The sequence below is a fragment of the Mytilus edulis genome, chromosome 7 (genome assembly GCF_963676685.1).
Source record: "Mytilus edulis chromosome 7, xbMytEdul2.2, whole genome shotgun sequence".
NCBI classification, from domain to species: Eukaryota; Metazoa; Mollusca; class Bivalvia; order Mytilida; family Mytilidae; genus Mytilus; species Mytilus edulis.
Window position 1 is genome coordinate 42,484,129 of NC_092350.1, and position 27,899 is coordinate 42,512,027.

The 27,899-nt window shown below is 32.3% G+C and overlaps 1 protein-coding gene across 2 annotated transcripts in view; it reads right to left on the minus strand.

Moving 5' to 3' along the window:
* Positions 1-10,777: 10,777 nt before the first annotated feature.
* Positions 10,778-27,899, minus strand: part of LOC139481517 (N-acetylglucosamine-6-sulfatase-like) — a 38,487-nt gene continuing 21,365 nt past the window's right edge. For both annotated transcript variants that reach the window (XM_071264901.1, XM_071264902.1), the window contains 7 exons: positions 16,139-16,309; positions 14,956-15,038; positions 14,479-14,597; positions 13,647-13,750; positions 13,059-13,262; positions 12,427-12,546; positions 10,778-11,014 (listed from right to left, as the gene is read on the minus strand). In XM_071264901.1, coding sequence (XP_071121002.1) covers positions 10,814-11,014; positions 12,427-12,546; positions 13,059-13,262; positions 13,647-13,750; positions 14,479-14,597; positions 14,956-15,038; positions 16,139-16,309 — 1,002 coding nt within the window. In that variant the 3' untranslated portion in view covers positions 10,778-10,813. The remainder of the gene's footprint in view (positions 11,015-12,426; positions 12,547-13,058; positions 13,263-13,646; positions 13,751-14,478; positions 14,598-14,955; positions 15,039-16,138; positions 16,310-27,899) is intronic.

Sequence of the window (27,899 nt, forward strand, 5' to 3'; positions counted from 1 at the left end):
CTATCTGTTGGTCATTGTTGCTGCAAATTACATTCTTTCTTTTCTTTAGTTATTTATAGACTATCTGTTTTTTGAAAACAATCTCATCATAGGTTGAAATCTCACATGAAATAAAGCAAAGGAACTTCCTAGAGTTGAAAGATCAAAGATAATCTGTTTAGCGCTATTTTCTTGGCAACATCAATGATACCATTGTGTTCTCACTGGACTGGGTTAAGAGAAAATATTCCCAGTCATCTTGCTTCAGATTGAAAATGATCAAACAAAAACATTAAAGCAAATTTTAAGAAAACATCGATAAATGTGGTTTTAACATCATGATCATACGTGAACTTTTACCTTACCTTTCTTATAATTTCATGTCATTCAGATTTATAGTTATATTGAAAATTTTAACATTCTACACATTCAAAGTTTTAAAATCCCATCTCAGAATATTCAGTTTATTGTAAAATATTTCAAGTATGAAACATAATTGTGTTCTTGAATTATAAACCCTGTGTTTGTGCTAGTAGATCCAACCAATTTGAAATTAAACTGTGATATGTGTTTTGAAATTATGCAAGTGTGAGAGTTGAATTACCTATAAAATATTGGATATCTATTATAGATGCTCATAAGTGAACTTTAAATGTTGATTTCGGAGCAATATGATCAAAATTTCAAAGTTTACAAAAAAATTGTTTACGCTTTATCATTTTAAAGTAAGGGCTATTCCAGAAAAAAATGTAGGGGGGGGGGGGGGGGGTTGGGTTGGAAGGCACATTATATTAATAATACATGGGTGATGGGTATCAGAGCAACTTTTCACACTATAATGCACTATAATTCTCAATTACAATTGTCTGGGTGGTGGGTGCTGACAAAAACTGCCTTCCAACCCCCATACATTTTTTTCTGGAATAGCCCTAAGACAAAAAGAAAATAGAACAAACGGATATGATTTGCGTGTTTGTGCTGTGTTGATTACATTTTATGTTGTTATAATGATTTTTTTGGTTACAGGATGAGATACTTCTGAAATAGATTAATATGCCTGTTAAAACTTTGTGATTTGTGTGCAATGGTAATGTGCAAAAGATTTGTTTGAAATTATTTTTGTTATGCTAAATGTATGTGTTTCATTTTGTAAACCAATATTATATGTAATTATTTATTTATTTTGAAATTAGCAATTTATAAGTAAATTTTAGCTTGTATTTAAAACTTATAAAGTATTATTTGTAAATCAAAATATTTAAAAATAAATGTTCTATAATTGAAATACATAATCTAAAATACTTAGTTTTGAAATCTTTGATCAAATGATCAGAATTATTGCACATAAGTTTCTCCCTTCACAACTTTGCACTTTGGTGTCAATGTTTCATATAAATCACCAAATATTTTGAAGAAATCCAAAAAATATTTTTAGAATGCAATGCATTCTGGGCAAAATTTTCAAAAATGTGCATCAAAAAGGTGTGATGAATTAAAATGAAGTACAACACTGTTTTTTTTTTTTAATATTAACACATGCTTGAAAACTTTTTTTCTTTGTTAGATACTAATTTTACAAATTAGTTAATTCAAGGAACTAAAAACAATTTATCCCATGAACAAAGATTTTTCTTTTTCACTGTACACATGGAACAAAAACATACAGTGGTCAATTGAAGGCGGATGAACAATTTTCACTTTTTCATATTTTGTTTTAAAACTTTTACTGAGACATTCATAACTCTTATAGTCCACTAATTTTTGTAATGGAACATGATCTTTTTTTATGTATCAATTTTCCATGAATTTGTATCCTTAAATGCTTCATATAGATCCATAAATTTACATTCAAAAATTAAAAAGCTTTTGAATTAAGATCTACTTTATGGTCACAGTTTCTGTATTAATTTTCCAATTTTGACATAATCCGAAGAATTGAAACCATATATATGAACAGGTCAAAACAGCCACTCAGGATATTTTGCTGTGCAAACAATGTATGATCAATACAATTGTTATTTCTTAGTCTATCTTAAAACTACAAAATGTATTTGAATTTAAAAATGAGCTTAGTTTTATATTAAAATTTTTATAATTTGTGATGTTTTTTAATTTGCCTATTAGACAGACATATATATCTAACTGTAATTATATATCTTACTGTGGATTCATTTATTTTCGTTGGTACCAATTTCGTGGATTAAGGCAAACTTACATGGTTGTGGATATTTAATTTTGTGGTTTTGCTAAAATCTGCATACAAGTCTATAGAACATTTGCTTTTCCTTGAACATTTAATTTCATGGTTTACCTGTTCCCACGAAACCCATGAACATTGATACAACAAATAATAATGAAGTATATAAATTACAGCTATCTCTCATAGTAAGTATAAAGTTATCTAATGCAATAAAATTAACGGTACCAATTTTCTTGCACCAGATGCGCATTTCGACAATACATGTCTCTTCAGTGATGCAACTTGCACTGCTTTTTTTCCAGTTATTTAATAATTAAAATTCCTGATCTTTTCCTGAATTTAATGTTTATTCAAACCTGTTGTATGTATAATCAGTCTGTATAATAGTCTCATATTGTAATTTTCTGTAGTCTCTTCGGACTTCTCTTGAACTGAATTTTAATGTGCGTATTGTTATGCGTTTACTTTTCTACATTGGTTAGAGGTATAGGGGGAGGGTTGAGATCTCATAAACATGTTTAACCCTGCCGCATTTTTGCGCCTGTCCCAAGTCAGGAGCCTCTGGCCTTTGTTAGTCTTGTATTATTTTAATTTTAGTTTCTTGTGTACAATTTGGAAATTAGTATGGCGTTCATTATCACTGGACTAGTATATATTTGTTTACGGGCCAGCTGAAGGACGCCTTCCAGTTGCGGGAATTTCTCGCTACATTGAAGACCTGTTAGTGACCCTCTGCTGTTGTTTTTTATTTGGTCAGGTTGTTGTCTCTTTGACACATTCCCCATTTCCATTCTCAATTTTATCTTATCTTCCTAAAATCTCATTAGGTGTAAATATTCTCTGTAGTTTTATGAGGTGGTTGTTTGTTATTCGTGTCTGAGTGGTATGCAAAGACTTTTGTAAATGTATAGTGTCAGTGAACAAAACATTGTAGGTCACCAATGGCAGGCTTACTAAATATTTAAGTTATTTATATTTTCCTATCCCAAAGAGCAAAGGTTTCATAATGTAAGCCTTCCATTAATGAAATGAAAAGTTTAATGATCACATCAACCTGTTTTTTACAGCTGTAATTTAGGTAAATTATTTTCTGTGTGTATTGATAAGAAGTCCTGATTATTTCCTGTGTGTATTGATGATAAATCTTAAATGTCCAATATTTAGTACAAGTAACTCTCCTGGTTGAGCAAATCACAATTAAAGTCAAGACAGCAACCCACATATTTTAGCATTGTAATCAATGACCTACTCCAAACAAATTTAACATAAGGGATATCTGTGTTAACCAAAACATAATACTTGCAAATCACACTGGCTAAAGCAGGAAGATATGTTAAAATAATAATTTATTAAAAATAATCAAATCAGTTTTGGCCCTTGAGAAACACTTAGCATAAAAAATAAAATTTTGAGTTCCTGCCTGAACAGGTGAGCTTGTGTTACCTTCATTTAAAGGAAGAAACTGCCTGCCCGACAATGCGCCAGCCAGGAAGTGGAGTGTCTCCACAGAGAGGATGAGAATAGACATCTCATCTGCAGACGGGTTGTGCAAGGTCTGCATCAGGGGATAGCCCATGTGGTGCTATTACAAGTAGTAAGTAGCATGGTCTATCAAACTGGCGCTGGAATAATTTTGATCAAATTTGTCCCCAAAATGCTTGGGGATGAATGAAATTTTAGAAATGACCAGTGATAAAATTCCATCAAGGTCCAAAAACACAGATGGAACAGCTGAGTGCCCCCAAGGATTTAGGAGAGTGGACTTATTCACCTTCAATAAAGTCATGAGAGAAAAAAAAAATATATATATATATATATAAAATCATAATAATAAAAAATACATTTCGCAATGATATCATAATGCTTTGTGTGAAGAATTACCTAAAAAATCTTGTGCATACTTAATTGAAGAAGATGACACTCTTATATACCTGCAGTAACTATCAGAGGACCAGCGTCCTAGTACTTTGACCAAATGGTCTTCAATATGTGCTTTACCTGCAGTAGTGGCAGCTCCAATGCGTAGGCTATGACCATTATAGTGATCGGGATTGAAGCCACATAAACTAAGTACATGTTTAATGCAATTAATGAAATAATTTCTTTCTAAAGCTGAAGAATTTTGTGAGATAAAAAATGGATCAGAAGGGAGATTAGGAATTAGATTTTTTCGAGTTCGAAAATATTTGATTAAGATTTTATAAGGACAAATCTGATTTTGTACTTTATGAAGTTGAATATCTATACCCTTCCTGAAGGGATCTGTTTTTGACTGTTTCAGTTTCAAAACGGTCATATCTTTATGAAATGTAATATCTCCAATACATAAATTTACAGATGAGTCATATTGGTTGGCATTCAAAACTTTGAATTCTCCACATCTCAAAAACCCATAAAAACCTACTGTACAGGCTGTTTTTAGCATTAAATCAATAAAAGGGGTAAACACCCCATGTCTAAGACGAAATATGATTTTTTCTTATATCTCAAAAGTAATAGGTAATCTCTTATGGTTCCTAGGTTTTTGAAGTTTTTTGACAGAGTTCAAAATGTAAGTGAGTCTATCTAAAGGTGTGTTGTTTTCAGATTCTAAAGGGTCTTTACAACTATTCTGCAAATACCTGTATCTTATCCCACATAAATACAAGTTAATGGTATGTTCAGCAACATAAATCTCTCAAAATGTTTGAATCCAGTTTCATATGCACTCTTTGTTTTGCTTGCAATAGCAACGTCTACAGGAGTCTTGTCCTTTAAACAATGATATTCTGAAATTGGTTTTAAAGATATAACCTGGAAACCAAAATTTTGCTCTAATATCAGTCTATCAGTTGCTGCTATGACCTTGAACCAGTGACCTCAAAATCATTTGAGGTTTCCTTCATACTATAAGGGCAGTGTCACACCATGATGGGGAAAAATTGGACAATGGTTAAAAGATAACATCTAGAAACCAAAAATTTGCCAACAGTTCTGTCTATCAATAACTTTTGTTACCTTGACTTTTGACACCAAAACCATTAGGTTTCTTTTTCAAGCCATGGGGCATTATAAAAAAAGTTTGTTAAAATTTGGACAATTGTACACAACATAAGAAGTTAAAACCAAAGTTTTGCTCATATATCAGTCTTTCAATCACTGCTGTGACATAGACCTCAGACCTTTCGACCCCAACATAAATAGGCTTTCTTCATTCCATGGACCATTAATCAAACCAAGTTTGGTAAACAAATTGTTTATGGCTCAAAAGATTATATTTGGTAACCAAAATTTTAATGTAAGACATCTGTACAACTTGATTCCAAGATGTGTGGACATTTTGACAGCATTCATCTTATTATAAGCTGACTAAATTTTTGTCACAACTCTGCTCAAAATTACAGAAGCACCATGGGTTGTAATCTTTCTGATTTGTAATAGAACAATAGATTTTTATGCTTTGATTTTTATGCTAGGTAAAATAGAGAATGTAGTCTATAGACAATTTATATTATTGTTGAGAAACCAAAAAAAAGTCTATTAATAGCTGATGCGACCCTGACCTTTGACTGATTGACCCTCAGACACTTCAATACTTTATTGATAGGAGGTGTCTAGATTGTTGTTATCCCCATCCTTTTTGTATAGTTTAGATTTTATAAATGTATAACTTTTCATTATTGTGAAGGTAAAAATAATATTTTTCTATACTATTTCAAAGAGTTTCATGTGGTGTTTGATGTAAGAGTGGAATACCAAAGTGTCAAATGAGAGAAAATTGGCTGAAAAAAAAATGGCCTGGAACATTAAGAAAGATGACAGACGAAGACATAATGGGAACTTTATCGACCTTAACTTATATTTCTGATAGTTTTCCCAACCTAGTCACATATTTTCAAGTTTGAAAAGGTGACCTATTCCAGCAGCACATCCTATCATCTTGTATATAGTAAGTGGCCCTCTTGTTCATTTCATACAAATAAAAATCAGAAGAGACCAAAGCAAATGAATCAGTCAAAAACAAAACATTCACAAGATAATCAACATTATACAAAACATTACACAGACAAATTATTTCAGCAATACAAGAACCTGACCAAAAAGGAACAGTAAGCATTTTTTGGATTCGACTTTACTATGAAAACCCTTTATTTAGCAGCTTCCTGTTAAGTAGTGACCATCACAGAAAGTATGTTTTACATTATATGCCATGAAAAAAGAACCAAATATGCATGAATTTCTAATTCTTGTAGTTTATTTATAAAATTACTATAAACATGATAAATACATAAATTATATATTTGTAAACTTATAAACTATAGAGTATAAAAATATAATAAGTAAAATGTGGGTGATAATGAAAAGAATATGACACTTGTATTCATGCAACCTCTGTAACAGTCTCTCATCTCTGTATTCTAAATAACCAATCTTTTAGTCATCTTCCTTGACCAAAAATCCAAAGTTTATAATTTAACAAGAATGTGTCCAAAGTACACGGATGCCCCACTTGCACTATCTTTTTCCATGTTCCATGGACTGTAAAAATTGGGTAATAATCTAATTTGGCATTAAAATTAGAAAGATAATATTATAGGGAACATATGTAATAAGTTTCAAGTTGATTGGACTTCAATTTCATCAAAAACTACCTTGACCAAAAACTTTAACCTGAAACTCCCACTTTCATTTTCTATGTATAGTGAACCATGAAATTGTGGTCAAAAGTCTAATTTGGCATTAAAATTAGAAAGATCATATCATAAGCAACAAGTGTACTCAGTTTTAAGTTGATTGGAATTCAGCTTCATAAAAAACTTCCTTGACCAAAAACTTTAACCTGAAACTCCCCCTTTCATTTTCTATGTTCAGTGGACCGTGAAATTGAAGTCAAAAGTCTAATTTGACTTTAAAATTAGAAAAATCATATCATAAGCAACAAGTGTACTAAGTTTCAAGTTGATTGGACTTCAGCTTCATCAAAAACTACCTTGACCAAAAACTTTAACCTAAAACTCCCACTTTCATTTTCTATGTTCAGTGGACCGTGAAATTTGGGTCAAAAGTCTAATTTGACTTTAAAATTAAAAAGATCATATCATAAGCAACAAGTGTACTAAGTTTCAAGTTGATTGGACTTCAGCTTCATCAAAAACTACCTTGACCAAAAACTTTAACCTGAAACTCCCCCTTTCATTTTCTATGTATAGTGAACAGTGAAATTGTGGTCAAAAGTCTAATTTGGCATTAAAATTAGAAAGATCATATCATAAGAAACAAGTGTACTAAGTTTCAAGTTGATTGGAATTCAGCTTCATCAAAAACTTCCTTGACCAAAAACTTTAACCTGAAACTCCCCCTTTCATTTTCTATGTTCAGTGGACCGTGAAATTGGGGTCAAAAGTCTAATTTGACTTTAAAATTAGAAAAATCATATCATAAGCAACAAGTGTACTAAGTTTCAAGTTGATTGGACTTCAGCTTCATCAAAAACTACCTTGACCAAAAACTTTAACCTGAACGGACGGACGGTCGCACAGACGAACGGAGGCACAGACCAGAAAACATAATGCCCCTCTACTATCGTAGGTGGGGCATAAAAATAAGATGTAGTATGATTGTGAATGAGACAAATTGACAACCGAGACCAAATGACATAGAATTTAAAAAATTTATGTCACTGAATGGTCTTCAACAATGAGCAATACCCATACCTTTTGATAAGCTATAAAAGGCCTTGAAATTACTGTGTTATGTAAAACAACTTAAAAGAGAAAACTAATGGCGAGATTTCTGTATAAAACAGTTACTGTAGATTCATTATTATTCGTTGGATACCAATTTTCGTTGCTTTCGTTGGTACAGGTGAACAACGAAATTAAATGTTCAATGAATATCAAATTTCTTATAGGCTTATATGCAGAATCGTCAAAACCACGAATTTAAATATCCACGAACATGCAAGTTTTTCGTAATCTACAAAAATTGGTACCCACGAAAATAAATGAATCCACAGTAACAAAAAAAATAAAAATATAATAATCAGCAACAAACTACCACTGAGTTAAAGGCTCCAGACGGGATAGGAACATACAGAATGTAGAGGGCTAAATATGTTTGCTGTTGCCAATTACAAATTCGTAATATAAAACTTCAGTTATTATGAGACAATAGAAGGAATTAACTTCCACAGTTTAAACTAATTGAGAATTTAAAACAAGTCTTTTAAGACAAACAGAAACTATGGCAGAATTTTGTATAAGCATACACTTGAGTGAGTCGACTAGATTTGCTTTCGCCATTGGCAACAAAATTAAACTAGAGGCTCTAAAGAGCCTGTGTCGCTCACCTTGGTCTATGTGCATATTAAACAAAGGACACAAATGGATTCATGGCAAAATTGTATTTTGGTGATGGTGATGTGTTTGAAGTTCTTACTTTACTGAAAGATATTGCTTCTTACAATTATATCTATAATGAACTTTGCCCATTAGTAACAGAGAACTATATTTGGTAAAAATTTACATATATTTACCAAATTAATGAAAATTGTTAAAAATTGACTATAAAGGGCAATAACTCCTTAAGGGGTCAATTGACCATTTAGGTCATGTTGACTTATTTGTAGATCTTACTTTGCTGAACATTATTGCTGTTTACAGTTTATCGCTATCTATAATAGTATTCAAGATAACCAAAAACGGCAAAATTTCTTTAAAAATTACCAATTGGAGGGCAGCAACCCAACAACCAGTTGTCCAATTCATCTGAAAAATTCAGGGCAGATAGATATTGACTTGATTAACAATTTAACTTCTTGTCAGATTTGCTCTAGATGCTTTGAATTCATAGTTATAAGCCAAAAACTGCATTTTACCCCTATGTTCTATTTTTAGCCGTGGCGGCCATCTTGGTTGAATGGCCAAGTCATCGGACACATTTTTCAAACTAGATACGCCAAAGATGATTGTGGCCTAGTAGTTTCAGTGGAGATTTTGTAAAAGATTACTTAGATTTATGAAAAATGGTTAAAGATTGACTATAAAGGGCAATAACTCCTAAAGGGGTCAACTGACCATTTTGGTCATGTTGACTTATTTGTAGATCTGACTTTGCTGAACATTATTGCTGTTTACAGTTTATCTCTATCTATAATTATATTCAAGATAATAACCAAAAACAGCAAAATTTCCTCAAAATTACCAATTCAGGGGCAGCAACCCAACAACCGATTGACCGATTCATCTGAAAATTTCAGGGCAGATAGATCTTGACCTGATAAACATTTTTATCCCATGTCAGATTTCCTCAAAATGCTTTGGTTTTTGAGTTATAAGCCAAAAACTGCATTTTACCCCTATGTTCTATTTTAAGCCGTGGCGGCCATCTTGGTTGGTTGACTGGGTCACGCCACACATTTTTTAAACTAGATACCCCAATGATGATTGTGGCCAAGTTTGGATTAATTTGGCCCAGTAGTTTCAGAGGAGAAGATTTTTGTAAAAGATTAATTTAATTTATGAAAAATGGTTAAAATTGACTATAAAGGGCAATAACTCCTAAATGGGTCAACTGACCATTATGGTCATGTTGACTTATTTGTAGATCTTACTTTGCTGAACATTATTGCTGTTTACAGTTTATCTCTATCTATAATAATATTCAAGATAATAACCAAAAACAGCAAAATTTCCTCAAAATTACCAATTCAGGGGCAGCAACCCAACAACCGATTGACTGATTCATCTAAAAATTTCAGGGCAGATAGATCTTGACCTGATAAACATTTTTATCCCGTCAGATTTCCTCAAAATGCTTTGGTTTTTGAGTTATAAGCCAAAAACTGCATTTTACCCCTTTGTTCTATTTTTAGCCGTGGCGGCCATCTTGGTTGGTTGACCAGGTCACGCCACACATTTTTTAAACTAGATACCCCAAAGATGATTGTGGCCAAGTTTGGATTAATTTGGCCCAGTAGTTTCAGAGGAGAAGATTTTTGTAAAAGATTACTTTAATTAACGAAAAATGGTTAAAAATTGACTATAAAGGGCAATAACTCCTAAACGGGTCAACTGACCATTTTGGTCATGTTGACTTATTTGTAGATCTTACTTTGCTGAACATTATTGCTGTTTACAGTTTATCTCTATCTATAATAATATTCAAGATAATAACCAAAAACAGCAAAATTTCCTCAAAATTACCAATTCAGGGGCAGCAACCCAACAACCGATTGACCGATTCATCTGAAAATTTCAGGGCAGATAGATCTTGACCTGATAAACATTTTTACCCCCATGTCAGATTTGCTCTAAATGCTTTGGTTTTTGAGTTATAAGCCAAAAACTGCATTTTACCCCTATGTTCTATTTTTAGCCGTGGCGGCCATCTTGGTTGGTTGACCGGGTCACGCCACACATTTTTTAAACTAGATACCCCCATGATGATTGTGGCCAAGTTTGGTTTGATTTGGCCCAGTAGTTTCAGAGGAGAAGATTTTTGTAAAAGTTAACGACGATGGACGACGACGACGACGACGGACGACGGACGACGACGGACGACGGACGCCAAGTGATGAGAAAAGCTCACTTGGCCCTTCGGGCCAGGTGAGCTAAAAAGTAATTGCACTTTTGTCCTACTTAGTGTTCTTTATAGTCAGTGGAGTAGGTTGATAATTTTCTCACAGTTATGTCCCCTGCAGTCTTCTATAAATTTAAGAACATGCTGACATTTTTTACAATTCTTCATATCTTTTATCATCTCCCCATTTTTTTCAAAGCCTGGTTTGTCAATATAATCTATAATATTGTTTAGTTCATTTTCATCCTTCACTAAATCATACAGTTCTACAAAAGTCTAAAAAAAAAGAAGAAAAAAATGAAACAAGTTATGTATGACAAATTTGACATAAATTCTTGCATAAAATAGAATTATATTTTTATAAGTCTTTACAAATTGATTTCTGTAAATTTCTGTGTCTACACTTCTTTTCAAGAATTTAATAACTAATAATCATTACTTTATAGTAAAGGTATTTATCATCAGGACAAAACCGGAGATCCCAAAATGTCTTTTTAGTAAGAAAGTAAAACAAAATGCTATTTGATCCTTGTAAGCAAAACGATGACACAGGATCAGCATATTTATCAGATTGTACGTCTTCACTAAAAATTAGAGATCTTGGATAAACATCAATAAGAAAGACATTCGGCCAAATTTCTTTTTTATCACTCTACTGTCTTCAACCATTTAACTATTGAACACCTTCCTTTACAGCCTCTAAATTGATCTGAGTGTAGATAATTTCTACATAGACAAAAGCATCTTAATCATTCCCTTTAGAATTGCAGTTTGTGATGTTACAAAATTACCTTGAAATAGACTTATTTGAGCAAATATTTGTATTGCAATCAATTTCAATTAAAAATAACAATGATTACTAAATGAATTGCATTATGTACTGTAACCTTTTCCTATATAGGTTGGGTTTTGTGGGGTGCGTTGGAAAAGTGTAATATTTAAGGCTAAAATTCTGTGTGTAATGTTCACTTATGACGAGACTTTCAGCTGTTAAAATGACAGGGCTTTTCATATACAAGTAATTGGGACTTTATCTACCTTATCATATATTTCTGATAGTTTTCCCTACCTATTCCAATATTTTCAAGCTTGAGGCAGGTCCTAACACCTTATATATAGGAAGTGGCCCTTGAGTGTACTGTGCTTTCAATATTCTAAAGTTTTCCACAAGGGAAGTGGGGGTGGGGTGGGGTGGGGTGGGGAATATACCCCCTGAGCAGTGAAGGAAAAATTATGCTAAAAAATACTATATAAACTGTGAGAATTTTTTCGCTCATCAAAATTTATGTTTTTTTAAGATGAACAATTCTCTCTATGTTGTGATGTTACACTATTGTGTCAGGTTAGGGTGAAGGTTGGTACCTTTAATATTTAAACCCGCTGCATTTGTTTACACCTGTCCTAAGTCAGGATCCTGATGATTAGTGGTTGTCGTTTGTTGATGTGGTTCTCGTTTCTCATTTTTATTTTATAGATTAAAACATTGGTTTTACTTTTTCAATAGTTTTACACAAGTCATTTTTGGGACCCTTTATAGCTTGCTGTTCTGTGTTCTGTGTGAGCCAAGGCTCCGCTTTGAAGACTAAATTTGACCTATAATGGTTTACTTTTACACATTGCGACTTGGACGGAGAGTTGTCTCATTGGCACTCATACCACATCTTCTTATTTCTATATGTCAAACTTACCTCATTATCCTCCATCACATAACATAGTTTTTGTTTATCTATATTTGGTTCACCCCACATCACCCAGCATCTAAATGTGTTGTTATGACTATCTTCACATACACAGTGGTTGTCACAATTCTGGAAAATAAATATGTACTAGTAAATCAAATGATAAAAAATATTTGAAACAATTTTTGTTTTATTTTGAGGTTAAGTCATTTTACTATTGCCTGCATATATATGAAAAGTTTCTTACCGATTTGAATTAAAAAAACATATCTTAGTTTAATTAATGGAAAAATTGTTTCTCTACTTATCTTATATTAGTTGACTTCTAGTTTACAGTAGGGTTCATTCTGTACAAAATTTTGTTTCAATTACTATTGATTGATTTTTTAGTGTTTAATCCCTCTTTTTATTGGTAATTTCGTGGTGACAGAAGCATGATACAACTGGCAATCCTAGTCAGTTAAGATTGGAGTCAAACACACCTGCCACATTCAGGGATCTAACTTAAATCACAGAACTTATCTGGGGAAGGACATATATTTTCAAATATTTTTAAAACTAAAAATACCCTTATCACTAATTACAACTTCAAAGGATAGTATAAAATTTAATTGTTTTCTTCAAATATTCCAACAACTTACTGCCATGCCTTGATTTGTGTACTGAGGACAACCATGGATTTCATCTTTATGTTCTCCATAATGTTCTAATAGTATAGGTGATGATCTGTTATAGTTCTGCGTGGTCAGTAACTTTAGTAATGATTCTCCTTGCATTGTTATAGGTATGGTTGATTCTGCTATCTCCAGAAATGTTGGGGCTAAGTCAATAGATGATACTGGAGACTAAAATCAAATAATTTGTATAATAAACTCAAGTTGTGATATTTCTTTTATTCTAAACCTATTGATACTTTCCAGAGCAGTTGATCATATTTTTTTTAATAATCAATTTGAAGTTTGCTTGATCTATCTGGCTATGGACAATGCCACCATATCTAATGACATCACATAGAGAGATAAAAAGGATTGTTTTACAGAGATGAAATGATAAATTTGCCTACACATTGATAAAAATTGTTAGAAAAACAGATTCCACTACAGCTATGATTGTGATATACCAGTATTTTTCTCTCAGACAGTTTGAAACTAAATTCAAATTGTGAGTCATTCAGAGGTTATCACTGCCTGTTAGTATATCTGAAACTGTATAGTCATTATGATACTTACATTATAGGTTGAACCAGATTTTATGCCAGGTCCTCGAACCATGAATGGGACTCTGTTATCAAATTCATACAACTGTCGCTTATCATTAGGCAATGAAAACTGACCTACAAGAACAAAAGTTGTTATACCTTAATAGTATTTAAAGTTACGCTATGATTTTTATACAAATTGATGTACATTTTTATTTCATCTTTGTTAGATTTGGCATGTCATTTGTTTCAAAGCTAGCTGGGCTACTCACAACTGTTCCGCTTTTGACTGGCTTCTTCTCCAAATTTCACAGAATTTAATGCTTTATCTCTTTTTGATATTTCTACCAATTTTACTTTGTCAAAACACAAAACATTCAGATGTTATTTGTGAAATTAATTTGGAGTACAGTATGCAATGTGATGCAATACAAAAACAGATCTCTGTGAAGCAGCCTCTACATATATAGTTTTTGGTGTATTGGAGTTTTGTTGTTTTAATGATGCTGATTACACAGTTTTATACATTGTGTAACAAAGGCACAACATTCTAATAACACCTAATTCAAAAAAAATAAATAAAATGAGGAATGTGTCCATGGAACACAGATGATGCCCCTGCTTGCATATAAGATTATAAAGGGACATAAGAACTGTAAAAGTGACACTACCCAAAATCATTCTTGAACTGTGTTTTGAGGTAAAAGGCATTGAGTATAAGTTACATAACATTTTGTTGAGGCATTTCAAGTTAGAGAACAGAAACTTACTTTTGGAATATACGGACAGACAGACAAGGGTAAAACTTAATGCCCCCTCCACCGTGGTGGGGGCATTAAAATATGTTGACATTTTGATGTTACCTAAATGATATCCATTATCCGATGTGAAGAATATAAATGTGTTGTTAATCAGATCTTTTTCTGTCAGAATATCGACTACATTTTCTACCATATCATCTACAGACAATAATGTTCTCCATCTGAAACAAAAATGGAAAACTTACCATCTGAAAACATTATTCCTTCACTTATGTCTTGACTTGAAATGAAGACACATTTATTAAAAGTACAAATCAGGCAAACAATACACTGTTATCAAATTATCTCTTTTCACGATTATCATTCTATGTAAAAAACATTTTGTTCAATTAGATACAAATGGAAAACTGACCAAAGTTTCATAAAAGTTAGATGATGAAAACTCAATTCAGAGTGCGAAAATGAAAATGGAACAGACCAAAGGACAGTCAGATTGAAAGAACTTCAAGGGTAAAACTTTATGCCCCCTTCACCTAGCCAAGGGCATGAAAGAAAACAAATCAACTTATATACATTTACCTGTTTCTAAAAATATCATCAATAGTTGTTACTGTATCATTGGGCATAGGGTTAAGTGCTTGTTCAATCAACCAGTGTTTGTCCTGAAATTATATTTTTAAAACTATTAATATGGTGTGGTTTTTGTGTGAAAATTGGAACTGAGAAGTCTCAAATTAAAGATTTAAAAGTTATATAGTCTATTTTCATCAACAATGAATTTATAATGAAGAATATCCTACACTTTTGCTGTTTTACTTACATTTCATAAATCTAAAGGTGTAATACCACCAAATCATGGTACGTCACATCCAGTTGCATACGAAAGTAGGCCTAAAAAAATATTCCCTTGAATTTGACAGTTGTAGAAAATTAACCCTGCATTTCAATGCACTTAAATTTTTCTGAGTCGTAAATATGTATGTTGGGTGTCTGAAAGCATCATTCTTTTTTTATTTGATGGTCTTATAAAATATTTTGGAACGTTAAGGTTACATAGTTACCAAAGCAGGTAACCAGTAAATAACAGTGTAAAAATTGGGTTGTCTACCCTCGACGGTGGTTACTTTCTTATATGCAATGAAATGTAGTGTGAAATTTTCACTGTATCACTGGAAAGGATTGAACTTTACACATGCAAAGTATTTCTTTGGTTGAAATAAAGGTAAATACTGTACGATTTTTTAAAAGTGCCAATTTAACAAAGACTAATAGGGAAAAATCAATGGTGGTATTACACCTAATTATTTATGAAGAAAATCTTTTGTTATTATTTTACAGATCTATTTCAATTCATGCTTTATGAGACTTCCTATATAAATAATTTCTTACATCCACTCCATTTGAATTGTGGCAGAAAATTGTCTCATGGTCAATCATACAACATCTCTGTATTTTTATATTCAATTCAAATTCAGTTCCCATGCATTTCAGTTAAACTATTTAAGCCCTTAATTTAAACTAGTCCAGGAATAAAGCCAAGAAAGGTTTTCATAAATTATTGATTTTTAAGAGACTGAGAAGTTACAAGGCAAGATTTTTGTTGTGTTCTTGTTAAAAATATAACTACCCTGAATAGATGAATAATATATATGAATGGCAGTTACTATCACAACTAAAAGCATATTTAGTTGATAAAAAATAATTCATTAGAATTTAAAAGTAACATAATTAAAGGTTTACGTTGGTGGAATAAACAATTAACCTTTCCATGAATGTTGTAACTAGAAGTTCTTGGAGCCTGTTTATCAGCAAAGTTATCTTTATACTTTGGTGCTGGTGTAAAGGGTGCATGTGATGCAGGAGTAGATAACATCATGAAAAATGGTCCAGCTTCTGTAGACTGCTGGTACAAAAACTCTGTAGCTCTTCTGTTCTGAAAAAAAAATAATGTTTTAGCATCAAATATTTACATTTTCTTTAAAAACCAGGTGCTCCACCAGGCGCAGCTTTATATGACCACAAATGTTGAACCCTGAACAGTTGGGGCAAGTATGGACAAAACATTCAAGCTTGATACAGCTCTGAATTTGGTTTGTGATCAAAGTTTTGACCTCATATGGGTTGATTACACAAAACAACTGTCAAGATCTTACAAATCTATTTCACAATATTGTACAATTAAAGATTTCTTTTTCAAACTTTTCAAAAATTTTAAATTTGAAAAATTTGGAGAAAACAAATTTGAAAACTACCCCCCTCCCCATTTTTTTGGCAATTAGTCCAAAACCTGACATTAATCTTTGTACATTATTTACAAGTAGTGTAAGGGAGGTAAATAGGAACATACCCAACATTGTATGTTAAATGTTTTTGAATTACCTCCCTTACACTGCTTATAAATTGTCTGAATTGTCCAGAAAAACCTAGTTTCCCACTTTTTTGGTCCCAAGTTCCAAATTTTTTTGAGCCATAACCCCCCAAAGTCAATACTAACTATCCCTACATTGTATGGAAACTTGTGGTATAATTTCAGAGAGATTTATACACTTAAACACAAGTTGTTTGGAAACTACAAAAATGCTTATTTTGGGCCCCCTTTTGGCCCCTAATTCCTAAACTATTGGGACCATAACCCCCAAAATCAGTACTAACTATTACTTCATGGTATGGAAACTTGTGGTATAATTACAGAGAGATTCATACACTTAAACACAAGTTATTGTTTGAAAACTACAAAAATGCTTATTTTGGGCCCCCTTTTTTTGCCCCTTATTCCTAACTATTGGGACCATAACCCCCAAAACCAATACTAACTATCCCTTCATGGTATTGAAACTTGTGGTATAATTTCAGAGAGATTCATACACTTAAACACAAGTTATTGTTTGAAAACTACAAAAATGCATATTTGGGCCCCCTTTTTGACCCTGAATTCCAAAACTATTGGGACCATAACCCCCAAAATCAATCCCAACCTTCCTTTAGTAGTTATGAACCTTCTGGTAAAACTTTATACAGATCCATTCACTCGGACGAAGATGATGACGCAGACGACAATATGATAACATTATACGACGCAAATTTTTTTTTGCGGTTGTATAAAAAATCTCCAACCTCATAAAATTAGTGTGCATTTTTTTTGCCGACTTCATTGTACTGCTCTGGTATAATTATCATTCCAGTATTCCATTCACCAAATAATTGCCTATAAAAAGCACTAAGAAATATCCTCTACATGAACAATGCTTGTACAATAAACCTTATTTTATACTAAGGGTTACAGCTGAAAAAGGAACACATTGTTGTTCCCTTTAATTTAAAGATCTATGTCTCATTTGATTAAACTTATAAAGCTGTGATTATAAGTAAAATAATACACCTCATTTTCGACTCTATGAAACAGAACATTCAATACTTCTCTAGGTACATGTATGTGATTTATGGTGGTCATTCTGGTTTTCTCTACAGGTTGAGGACCTGTTAGTTACTCAGCTAGATAGATCTTCATCTTATTAAACTTTTTATCCCATGTCAGATTTGCTCTAAATGCTTTAGTTTCAGAAAAATAAGCCCAAAACTGCATTTTACCCTCATGTTCTGTTTTCAGTCCATTGTGGTAGGGGCAGGGTCATAGGATACATTTTAAACTAGATACCCTAAGGATGGTTTAAGCCAAGTTTGGTTTCATATGGCCTAGTAGAAGAGTTTTGTTAAAGTTAATGACAAAGATGAACACCAAGTGATAACAAAAACTTTCTTGGACCTTTTGGGCAAGGTGAGCTAATAAAAGGGGGAAAACAAATAATAAGAAAATAAGAATGGAGACAAATAGGCCAAAAAAACAACAACAACAAGAATGTGTCCCCAGTACACAGATGCCCAATCTGCATTATCATTTTCTATGTTCAGTGGACCGTGAAAATGGAGAAAAATCTCTAAAATTTGGCATTAAAATTAGAAAGATCAATGATCATCATATCATAGGGAAAATGCGTACTAAGTTTCAAGTTGATTGGACTTCAACTTCATCAAAAACTACCTCTTCCAAAAACTTTAACCTGACGCGGGACAAACAGACGGACTGACGCACAGACCAGAAAACATAATGCCCATAAATGGGGCATAAAAAAACAAACCCAGAGGTTATTTGGGTACCAAAATATAATAAAATACATAAAATTGTAATAAAAATTAAGATAGAGAAAAATGGTCTTAACAAGAGGTCATTGTGACAGCAAACCGGATTTCCTGAACATGTCGAACTTTGAACAGAAAAGACACTACAATTAAGCTTAAAACAGCTCTGAATTTGGATTGTTATTGAATATTTGACACAGCATAGGTTTGTGACACAAAATGAATGTGGTCAAAGAACTGAAAATTTGAAATTGGACATAACCTATTATGTACCAATATCCAAAATCTTTTAATTTAGGACCTTTTGTACTTCAATGTATTATTATCTAATTAATAATGAAAAAATACAGATTTAGATTCAACATTTAAAAAAACCATATATATATTCAATTTATGTTGAAATCAAACACAGTTTAATTTTGGACAGCAATTTGGACCAACTGGAAAATGGTCCAAAATCAGACATCTAAATATATATTTAAAAATAGTTAATTTTCAAAGGAATAAACTTCATTAAAAAATATATATAGCATTCAGAAAATTAGTTTATACCGAAAAACAATAAAACTTCCATAAAATTCTACAAACGATTTACCAAACAATACCCATAGCCAGGGGGGTTCGGACCCCCCCCCCCCCCCCCTTGAAATCAAATAAGCACTGTTAAAGTCAACGTTTTGTTCAAATTGTGACTGTTAAAGTCAAGTTCATGAGTCCAACGAACCCCACTTGGAAATTCCTGGCTACGGGCCTGCAAAGAATGGAGAAAAAAATCCAAAATGTCATTTATCATTAACACAATGTCTTTTAAAAATTTATAAAACTATCTGTAAGTGTAATCAAACTTTATATATGTAATTAACTGTTTCTGTTCAGAGGGTAATAACTTAATTATATGAAAAGGTACCACTTTAGGCTACTGTGAAAATTGAACTTGACCTTCATTTAATCACAGGAAACAACATATCTAAATTTTCATGTCAATGAACGGACACTGTTTGGCACTGTGACTCAACCATATACCCGCCAGCTGCACATCCCCAAATCAATAATCAATATTTCCTTAAAAAATCTGGTAAAAAATTAAAGAACAAGTACTGCTAACCGATGGTACCCCTGCAGAAATATTTCAGTAAACAGAAAGTTGTTTAGTGATGAATCTGAAAACCCATCATACAGTATAGCTGACTTATATAAACCTTGAAACCAAAATTCAGAAATCCTTGTTTTGTAGTTCCTGAGAAAAATGTGACGAAAATTTTTAACTTGGCTATCAAGTGTAAAATGATACAAGAGTTTGGTAAACAGGAAGTTGTTGAGTGATGAATCTGAAAACACATCACACAGTATAACTTACTTATACAAACCCTGAAACCAAATTTAAGAAATCCTTGTCAAGTTAAGTTCCTGAGAAAAATGTGACAAAAATATTCATGGGACGGACGGACGGATGGATGGATGGATAATGACTGACTGATGGACAGATAGAGGTAAAACGTTATACCCCCACTTTTTTTAAAGCAGGGGTATAAAAAGAAATGGGGACCCCCCATCAAACCCTCAAGTTTTGTTTGCTGTTTCATATGCTAAATCCAACAATTGGTCTACTACTTCTAAGGATGGGGTTCAAAGAACTTGACGTAACCCATTAGGGTCTCACACAGTCTGAAACCTTAAGGGCCAAGTGAGCTTTTCGTATCACTAGTCTTGACTTTAATTGTCTGCTTTTGTATCTTGTTTTGAAAACTATAATAGATTGATAGAAAATTTAGACAGCAAAATTTATTTGCAAGACAAGATTTACAAATAAGTCAGTAGGACCAAAGTCGTGGTTTACTCCTTTTTAAAGTTATTGCACTTTAGTGACAACTTTTCACAGTTTTTTTTTAAATTTTTTATTCTCAATACTTTGATAGAAAGATAGAAACTTCAATAAGCAAAAATAATTAGCTAGACAAGATCTACATATAAGTCATCAAGGTGGAAATCTTCAGTTGACCATTTATTGAAGTCATTGCCCTTTAATGATAATTTTTTACATTTTTTTGTGTTTTTTGCCTGTTATCTTGAAAATTTAAGAAAAGAAATAGATCAACAGGATAAGATCTATGAAAACGTAAACATGATTGAAATTGTCAGGTAACTCTTCATACTGTAATTCTCCTTTTATAAGATTTTTACCAAAAAGTGGCATTGTTGAAGATGCAGGTGAGCGACACAGGCTCTAAAGAGGCTATATATTGTTTATATATTTTTTCTGTGTATCCATTTGTTTATTAAACTTAACAATTGTTAATTGATCAGGTGTAAATTCTAGATTTAATTTTAAATTGATATAAAGTATACATCAATATGCTTTAAATAATCCATTGTATTATATATATTTTATAACAATTTGAATATGTAATCGATTGATACATCTTTGGTAACTAAATAACATAGTTTTTAACAAAAGACTTCTCTTTAATTTAAAAACAGTCTCTGATTGCATATTTTGTATTCAACATAGTGTTCTAGTTTAAAAATAGTCTCATTATTTGTCAACTAGCATTTAAACACCTTATTTGAAGAAGAATGAGGCAATTTAAAAAGCAGTATAAAATTTAAAATGGCTGCCTCAAATTCAGTAAGACGTTCTCAAAGTATAAAACAATGTGAATTTTGTGAAACAAATAAAAAAATTAAAGTGAAATGTATCGATTGTGACAAATACATGTGTGAAATGTGTAAAAGGAATCATTCAAAATATAAAGATGCAGAAGTTCATAAGCTTGTAGATATAAAAGATATCAGTGCAGATGATGAAGACAAAAATGATCAAAGAAAATTCAAGGAGGTCAGATGTACCAGACACAAAGATCGACTGTGTAGTATGTACTGCAGCTCATGTAATCAAATTGTGTGTCCAGAATGCATCGAGTCTGATCACCAAAAACATGAATTAAAAACCATAGAAAATGGCTGCCCTGAATGGTTGGAAAAATTATCAAAATTACATGTTGAAGTTTCTAAAGAATCCAGTTTATATCTTGGGAAACTTGAGGTACTGGAAAAAGTTGCCCATTTGCAGTATGAGGAAATACTACGTAGAATTGAACTGGATAAAAAAGAAGCAATGGAAAAAATAGAACAAAAATACAATGATGAAAAAGACAAGTTGGGTGGACAGAGACAATCAATTTCTAGTCTTTTAACCTCTAGAAAAGACAAAATTGATAAGCTGCAAGAAAATGTTGACCAAGTAATGGAGCATCTTATAGATATTGCTGAAAAAAAGGACACAGGAAAATTTGTTGCAAAAGCAAAGGAATTTGAAAGTAAGCATTTACAAGAGGTAACAGATTCCATTCATTCACATCTCTATCATTCAAAAATACTGCGATATACACCAGGTATCGTATTTGGAATGGAACCAAATACAAAAATCAATGAAATTATTGTTAAAATTCTACAAGCATTTAACATGGAATTGAGCATTAAGGACTTGAAAATTGATAAAAGCAAGACAATATGGACATCTAGCATTGATAGTATCAACCAAGCTGACGCTAAGGAGGGTGTTGAAAATTTAAACATAACTGAAAGAATACGAAGTTCAGCAGAAATAGGAAAATTTATTCAAATCGAAATAACAAACACAGATGATCTAGTGTTCATTAATTTAAAAGGTGTTTATATTTTGTATAAAAAAGATGAAACAATCGAGAAAATTGTTGGTTTAACCGAAAATAAGCCAAGGTCAATACACGTTTCCAAGGAAAATCAAATATTCATTGGAATAAGCTTTGATAATGTTAAAAAAAGCACTGACAAGGCCATCATTAAAGTCTTCACCTTGGAAGGGAAGAAGATACCAGCAAAAACCATTTTCAATTCAGGAAATAAATTTCTCATCAATGGTTCTGTTACTGGTTGTGCCACCTTTAACGATGAAAGTGAAACTTTCACAAGGAAAGAGAACTCAAACAAAGGAACGATTTGTTACATAGATTATAATGACAAATCGCACTGTGGAAGACTTATCAAACTTAACTTGAATCGTGACATTCAATGGGAATACAGAGGAAATGAAATTATGAATCATGAAGAGAATTCATTTAATCCCTGTGCAATGGTGGTAACAGAGCAAGACAATATTGTTGTTGCAGACTATAAACAAAGTTCCCTACACATTATTCAGCCTAATGGACTCTTACTGGCCTTAGTGGATTTGACCTTAGTGGGGTTACAGGGACCAGAACTGCTGACCCTAGATGGAGATGGACACTTGTGGATTAAAACTCTTACAGACACAAAAGACGGAAAGTTATCTGAACTGACATTTTCTGGCTTTTAAATTTAACTGATTAGATATAAAGGACTTGAAAATAATCGAATGAAACTTCATGGTATGTTTAAGTACTTTTTAGAATTTTTTAAAAGAATAACATGTACCAGGTATGCTTTGCCTGACAAATCAAAATTTGGAATATCCTAAAAATAAAACATGTGTACTCATAAAATTTTTTCCATTCTCAGCAATTTGTTCCTTCAAGTAACATTGTATAAATAACAGACAGTTGAGAGGGTGATAGAGCAGATTGTTTCCCTGAGAAAACTTGTAAACTATGGCAACCTGCTCTATCACCTTTCCAGCTATGTGTTATTTTTTCAATTGTACTGAATGTTCTTTTGTTGCTGTCTACTTAATTTCAAATGCAAAGTAATAAACTATAACGTCTTGTACCTAGGAATCATCCCTTTTTAGTAAAGCGCACAAATGATTAAGTGTCTTTGTGTAGGGTAATAGGGTCTTTGCCATGGGATAGAGTAAATTGTCTTCCTCGTATTAATCCAGTGACGGATCCAGAACTTTTCATAAGGGGGGCAAGCTCCAGTCATGCTTTAGTGCTTCTCTATATAATCAACAAAATTTTCCCCACGAAAAAAAGGGGGGGGGGGCCAGGGCCTCCCCTGGATCCGCCTATGTTAAGCAATCAGGATCCCCTATTTTGAAATCTTTTTATTTCTGAAAATGTATGCATTAAAAATACATGCTGTGTATTTTAAATTTGATACAAAACCATGCTTCATGCGAAATGTGTTGGTCACTTGCTTTCAATTCTTATGTATAAAGATATATAAAAAATAACATTCAAATTTTTAATTAAGCACCTCACTCAGCCTAGATCAAAACTTTAAACAGATATCAAATAATATTCCTTACTCTATGAGAGGTGCTACGCAAAGTAATTTGATAAGAAAGTTCCTAAGATAAATAGTTCTCTATGGAATGGTCTTAATCATCACCATGCATTGAGTACAATGAGCAAAAGACTTTACTTAATAAAAGTTTTTTTCCAGCATGTATTATTTAGATTTGTTTACAATTATATGAATATATTAATTATTTACGTATTATTTTAAGTTACTAATGTTATCAGTTTAAAGAAGATTTTTAATATTGAATTGTTTATCATATTTTTTCTTTTTTCTCAGAGCTTTTTATAACTTACTATATACTGTATGGATTTTGTTAATTGTTGAAGCCTTTACAGTGACCTATAATTGTTAACATCCTGGTCCTTTGTTCTTAGTAAATATTTTCCTTATTGACAATCACACCACATCTTTTAATTATATTTACATATTGCTTTAAGGAGGCTCGCAGGTACAAAAATTTCAGCAAAAATTTAAACATTAGTTTTTTCATTACAAATTTTATTTATCACACTATTTGTTATTACTTTATGATATGGTACAAAAATCAACCAAAATTATTGATTCGGTTTGGCCCCAGTTGACTTTTTAAAATGTTTATATAATTGAAAAAAAGCTCCAAATTATCTCCCTTTGGTGCAGAAATGCCATTTTTTGGCATTAAAATTGAGATATCTTTTTTAACTCATGGGTGACCTATATTTTTTATTGTTGTTTTCAAATAAGCTGTACATAAACTAAATAATTGTAAAACTTAAGCAATTTCTGTTATTTAATTCATTTTTTATTTCAATATTACCAATATTTCTCCTATTAGTTCAACAGAAAAAAAGGACATTAACAGAAATGTATGCATCTTTCAGAGGCAGATTGTGAGCTTAAATGAAGGGTGACCCCATTTTTTTATTTCATTTTTCTATTAAGTACAATGCATATGATAAAGTTCATTTATAGAAAAATACACTGAAATCCTAAATTTAAAAAAAAAAATGATTTACACCCGAGAGCCACCTCAATCAGTTTTCTTGCATGTTGAAAATATTATAAAAATTTTATTTATGAGCTTTAATATTAGGAGCTGTACCAAATATTGCAGAGGTGGAATTCAGTTATATTTATGTTTTAAACTGGGGTCACACATTCACTATTTTTACTGCCGTCCTTAAAAGGACCATTCCCAATTAAAATTTGTCTGATCCTGTGAATTGTGGATGGAAATTCAAACTTTAATTTAAATTTGTAAAACAAATAATTTAATCACGACAACAATCAGATACTGTTCAGGAAGCGTCGATATTCAACTGTTTCTAAGCAAATTTATCTGGATAATCCCGTTCTCAATCCGCTTCTTATCCAATTTGTATCTTTCACCTGGTAAAATTCGACCGAGTCTGTCACAACTGCGTCCCGATTCTACCTAATGTAATCCGCAAGAGATCAGACAGTGACCAGACAGTGAACCAACGCTGACGGAAGTTATCTGTTCGAAAACTGTTGGCATACTCAAGATGATCAGGTACTGTCGGAACGTAATCCTATCACGGTCTGCTCTGTCGCATTGCAAACGGCATTGTCTGGTTTCAGTCGTATTGTATTCTGTAATTGTCGGGACTCTGACGTGGGTATCATTGACGAATTTCATATTAATAAAGGGATGCAATCTGGACTCAATCGGCAGAAAAACAACAATGAAAAATTTCTCAAGATCATTCCCGTTCCACAGGACACCGTCCAGAATACACAGAACATTGTTATGATTTTGATCCGATACAGCAGAATCTGTCACGACATAGGCACGATTGTAATTCGTCTAGACAAAATTGGCTGTCGGGGTGCTTCGCCGAACTATTCGGACCCTTCCCTACCCGTAGGAATTTGTTACGAACTTAAACAACTGAGACAATGATAGGACATTCCAGATAATTGAGTATAGTAATCAGACTTTTTCTCTTTTCGTGTCGTATTGCTGTCTGATCTCAAAGGGGAGCAATAATCAGCAATGTGTGAACCCCGCATTAGTCATCTGAATGAAGCTCAGATCAATTCAAGTTTTAGAATAAAATACTTGTGTATATATTTTGAACAAAAAGTTAAACCTTTCTCAAAACAGATAGAAATGTAGAAAAAAAAACCCATGAAATATGGAGTAATTATCTCAAAAGAGTGGTCTAAGTAGGTGTTAAACATCAATCAAACAGTCATTCAATCAAATAAATTGATCAAGTTTTTTAATTAAACCACTGTGGGTTAAAAACTGTATCATATGCCCTTATTTATAGAAACATTAAAGGAAAGCCCCATACAAGCAAGGCTATAACTTAAAATATTAGTTTCCATTTTTGCTAAGCTAACCCTATCACATTTTTATACGACCGCAAAATTTTTTGTTTGGTCGTATATTGCTATCGCGTTGGCGTCATCGTCTGCGTCGTCGTCCGAATACTTTTAGTTTTCGCACTCTAACTTTAGTAAAAGTGAATAGAAATCTATGAAATTTTAACACAAGGTTTATGACCACAAAAGGAAGGTTGGGATTGATTTTGGGAGTTTTGGTCCCAACATTGTAGGAATTAGGGGCCAAAAAGGGCCCAAATAAGCATTTTCTTGGTTTTCGCACTATAACTTTAGTTTAAGTGAATAGAAATCTATGAAATTTTGACACAAGGTTTATGACCACAAAAGGAAGGTTGAGATTGATTTTGGGAGTTTTGGTTCCAACAGTTTAGGAATTAAGGGCCAAAAAAAGGGCCCAAATAAGCATTATTCTTGGTTTTCGCACAATAACTTTAGTATAAGTAAATAGAAATCAATGAAATTTTAACACAAGGTTTATGACCACAAAAGGAAGGTTGGGATTGATTTTTGGAGTTGAGGTCACAACAGTTTATGAATTAGGGGCCAAAAAGGGGCCCAAATAAGCATTATTTTTTGGTTTTTGCACCATAACTTTAGTATAAGTAAATAGAAATCTATGAAATTTAAATACAAGGTTTATGACCATAAAAGGAAGGTTGAGTTTGATTTTGGGAGTTTTGTTCCTAACAGTTTAGGAATAAGGGGCCCAAAGGGTCCAAAATTGAACTTTGTGTGATTTCGTCAAAAATTGAATAATTGGGGTTCTTTGATATGCCCAATCTAACTATGTATGTAGATTCTTAATTTTTGGTCCCGTTTTCAAATTGGTCTACATTAAGGTCCAAAGGGTCCAAAATTAAACATAGTTTGATTTTAACAAAAATTGAATCCTTGGGGTTCTTTGATATGCTGAATTTAAAAATGTACTTAGATTATTAATTATTGGCCTAGTTTTCAAGTTGGTCCAAATGGGGGTCCAAAATTAAACTTTGTTTGATTTCATCAAAAATTGAATAAATGGGTTCTTTGATATGCCAAATCTAACTGTGTATGTAGATTTTTGGTCCAGTTTTCAAATTGGTCTACATTAAGGTCCAAAGGGTCCAAAATTAAACTAAGTTTGATTTTAACAAAAATTTAATTCTTGGGCTTATTTGATATGCTTTATCTAAATATGTACTTTGATTTTTGATTATGGGCCCAGTTTTCAAGTTGGTCCAAATCAGGATTCCATATCAAGTATTGTGCAATAGCAAGAAATTTTCAATTGCACAGTATTGCACAATAGCAAGAAATATCTAATTGCACAATATTGTGCAATAGCAATTAATTTTCAATTGAAGTTATCTTTCTTTGTATAGAATAGTAGTTGATAATATATGTTGGAAATTTTCCAGACATGACTATGATGTCATTTTCTATTTTTATTTGCCAATAACTTTATGTAAATAACTTCATTGGAAATTTGCCAATATAAAATGTTGCTGATGAAGCTTTTTTTCCTTATCTTTTCTAAAATGTTTTTAGATAATTTTTGTTGGACATTTGCCAGACATGACTATGATGTCATTTTCTATTTTTATAATTTTCTGATGTATTTAAATGAGTGTTTATGGTTGCAAAGTCCATTTAAAATTTGAATTGAGATGATGATGATGATGGAGTGGCTTGACATTTGTTTTGTTTAAAAAACCCATATAATGTCAAAAATTTGATCACAATCCAAATTCAGAGCTGTATCACGCTTAAATGTTTTGTCTATACCTGCCCAAACTGTTCAGGGATCGACCTCTGCGGTCGTATAAAGCTGCGCCTTGCGGAGCACCTGGTTT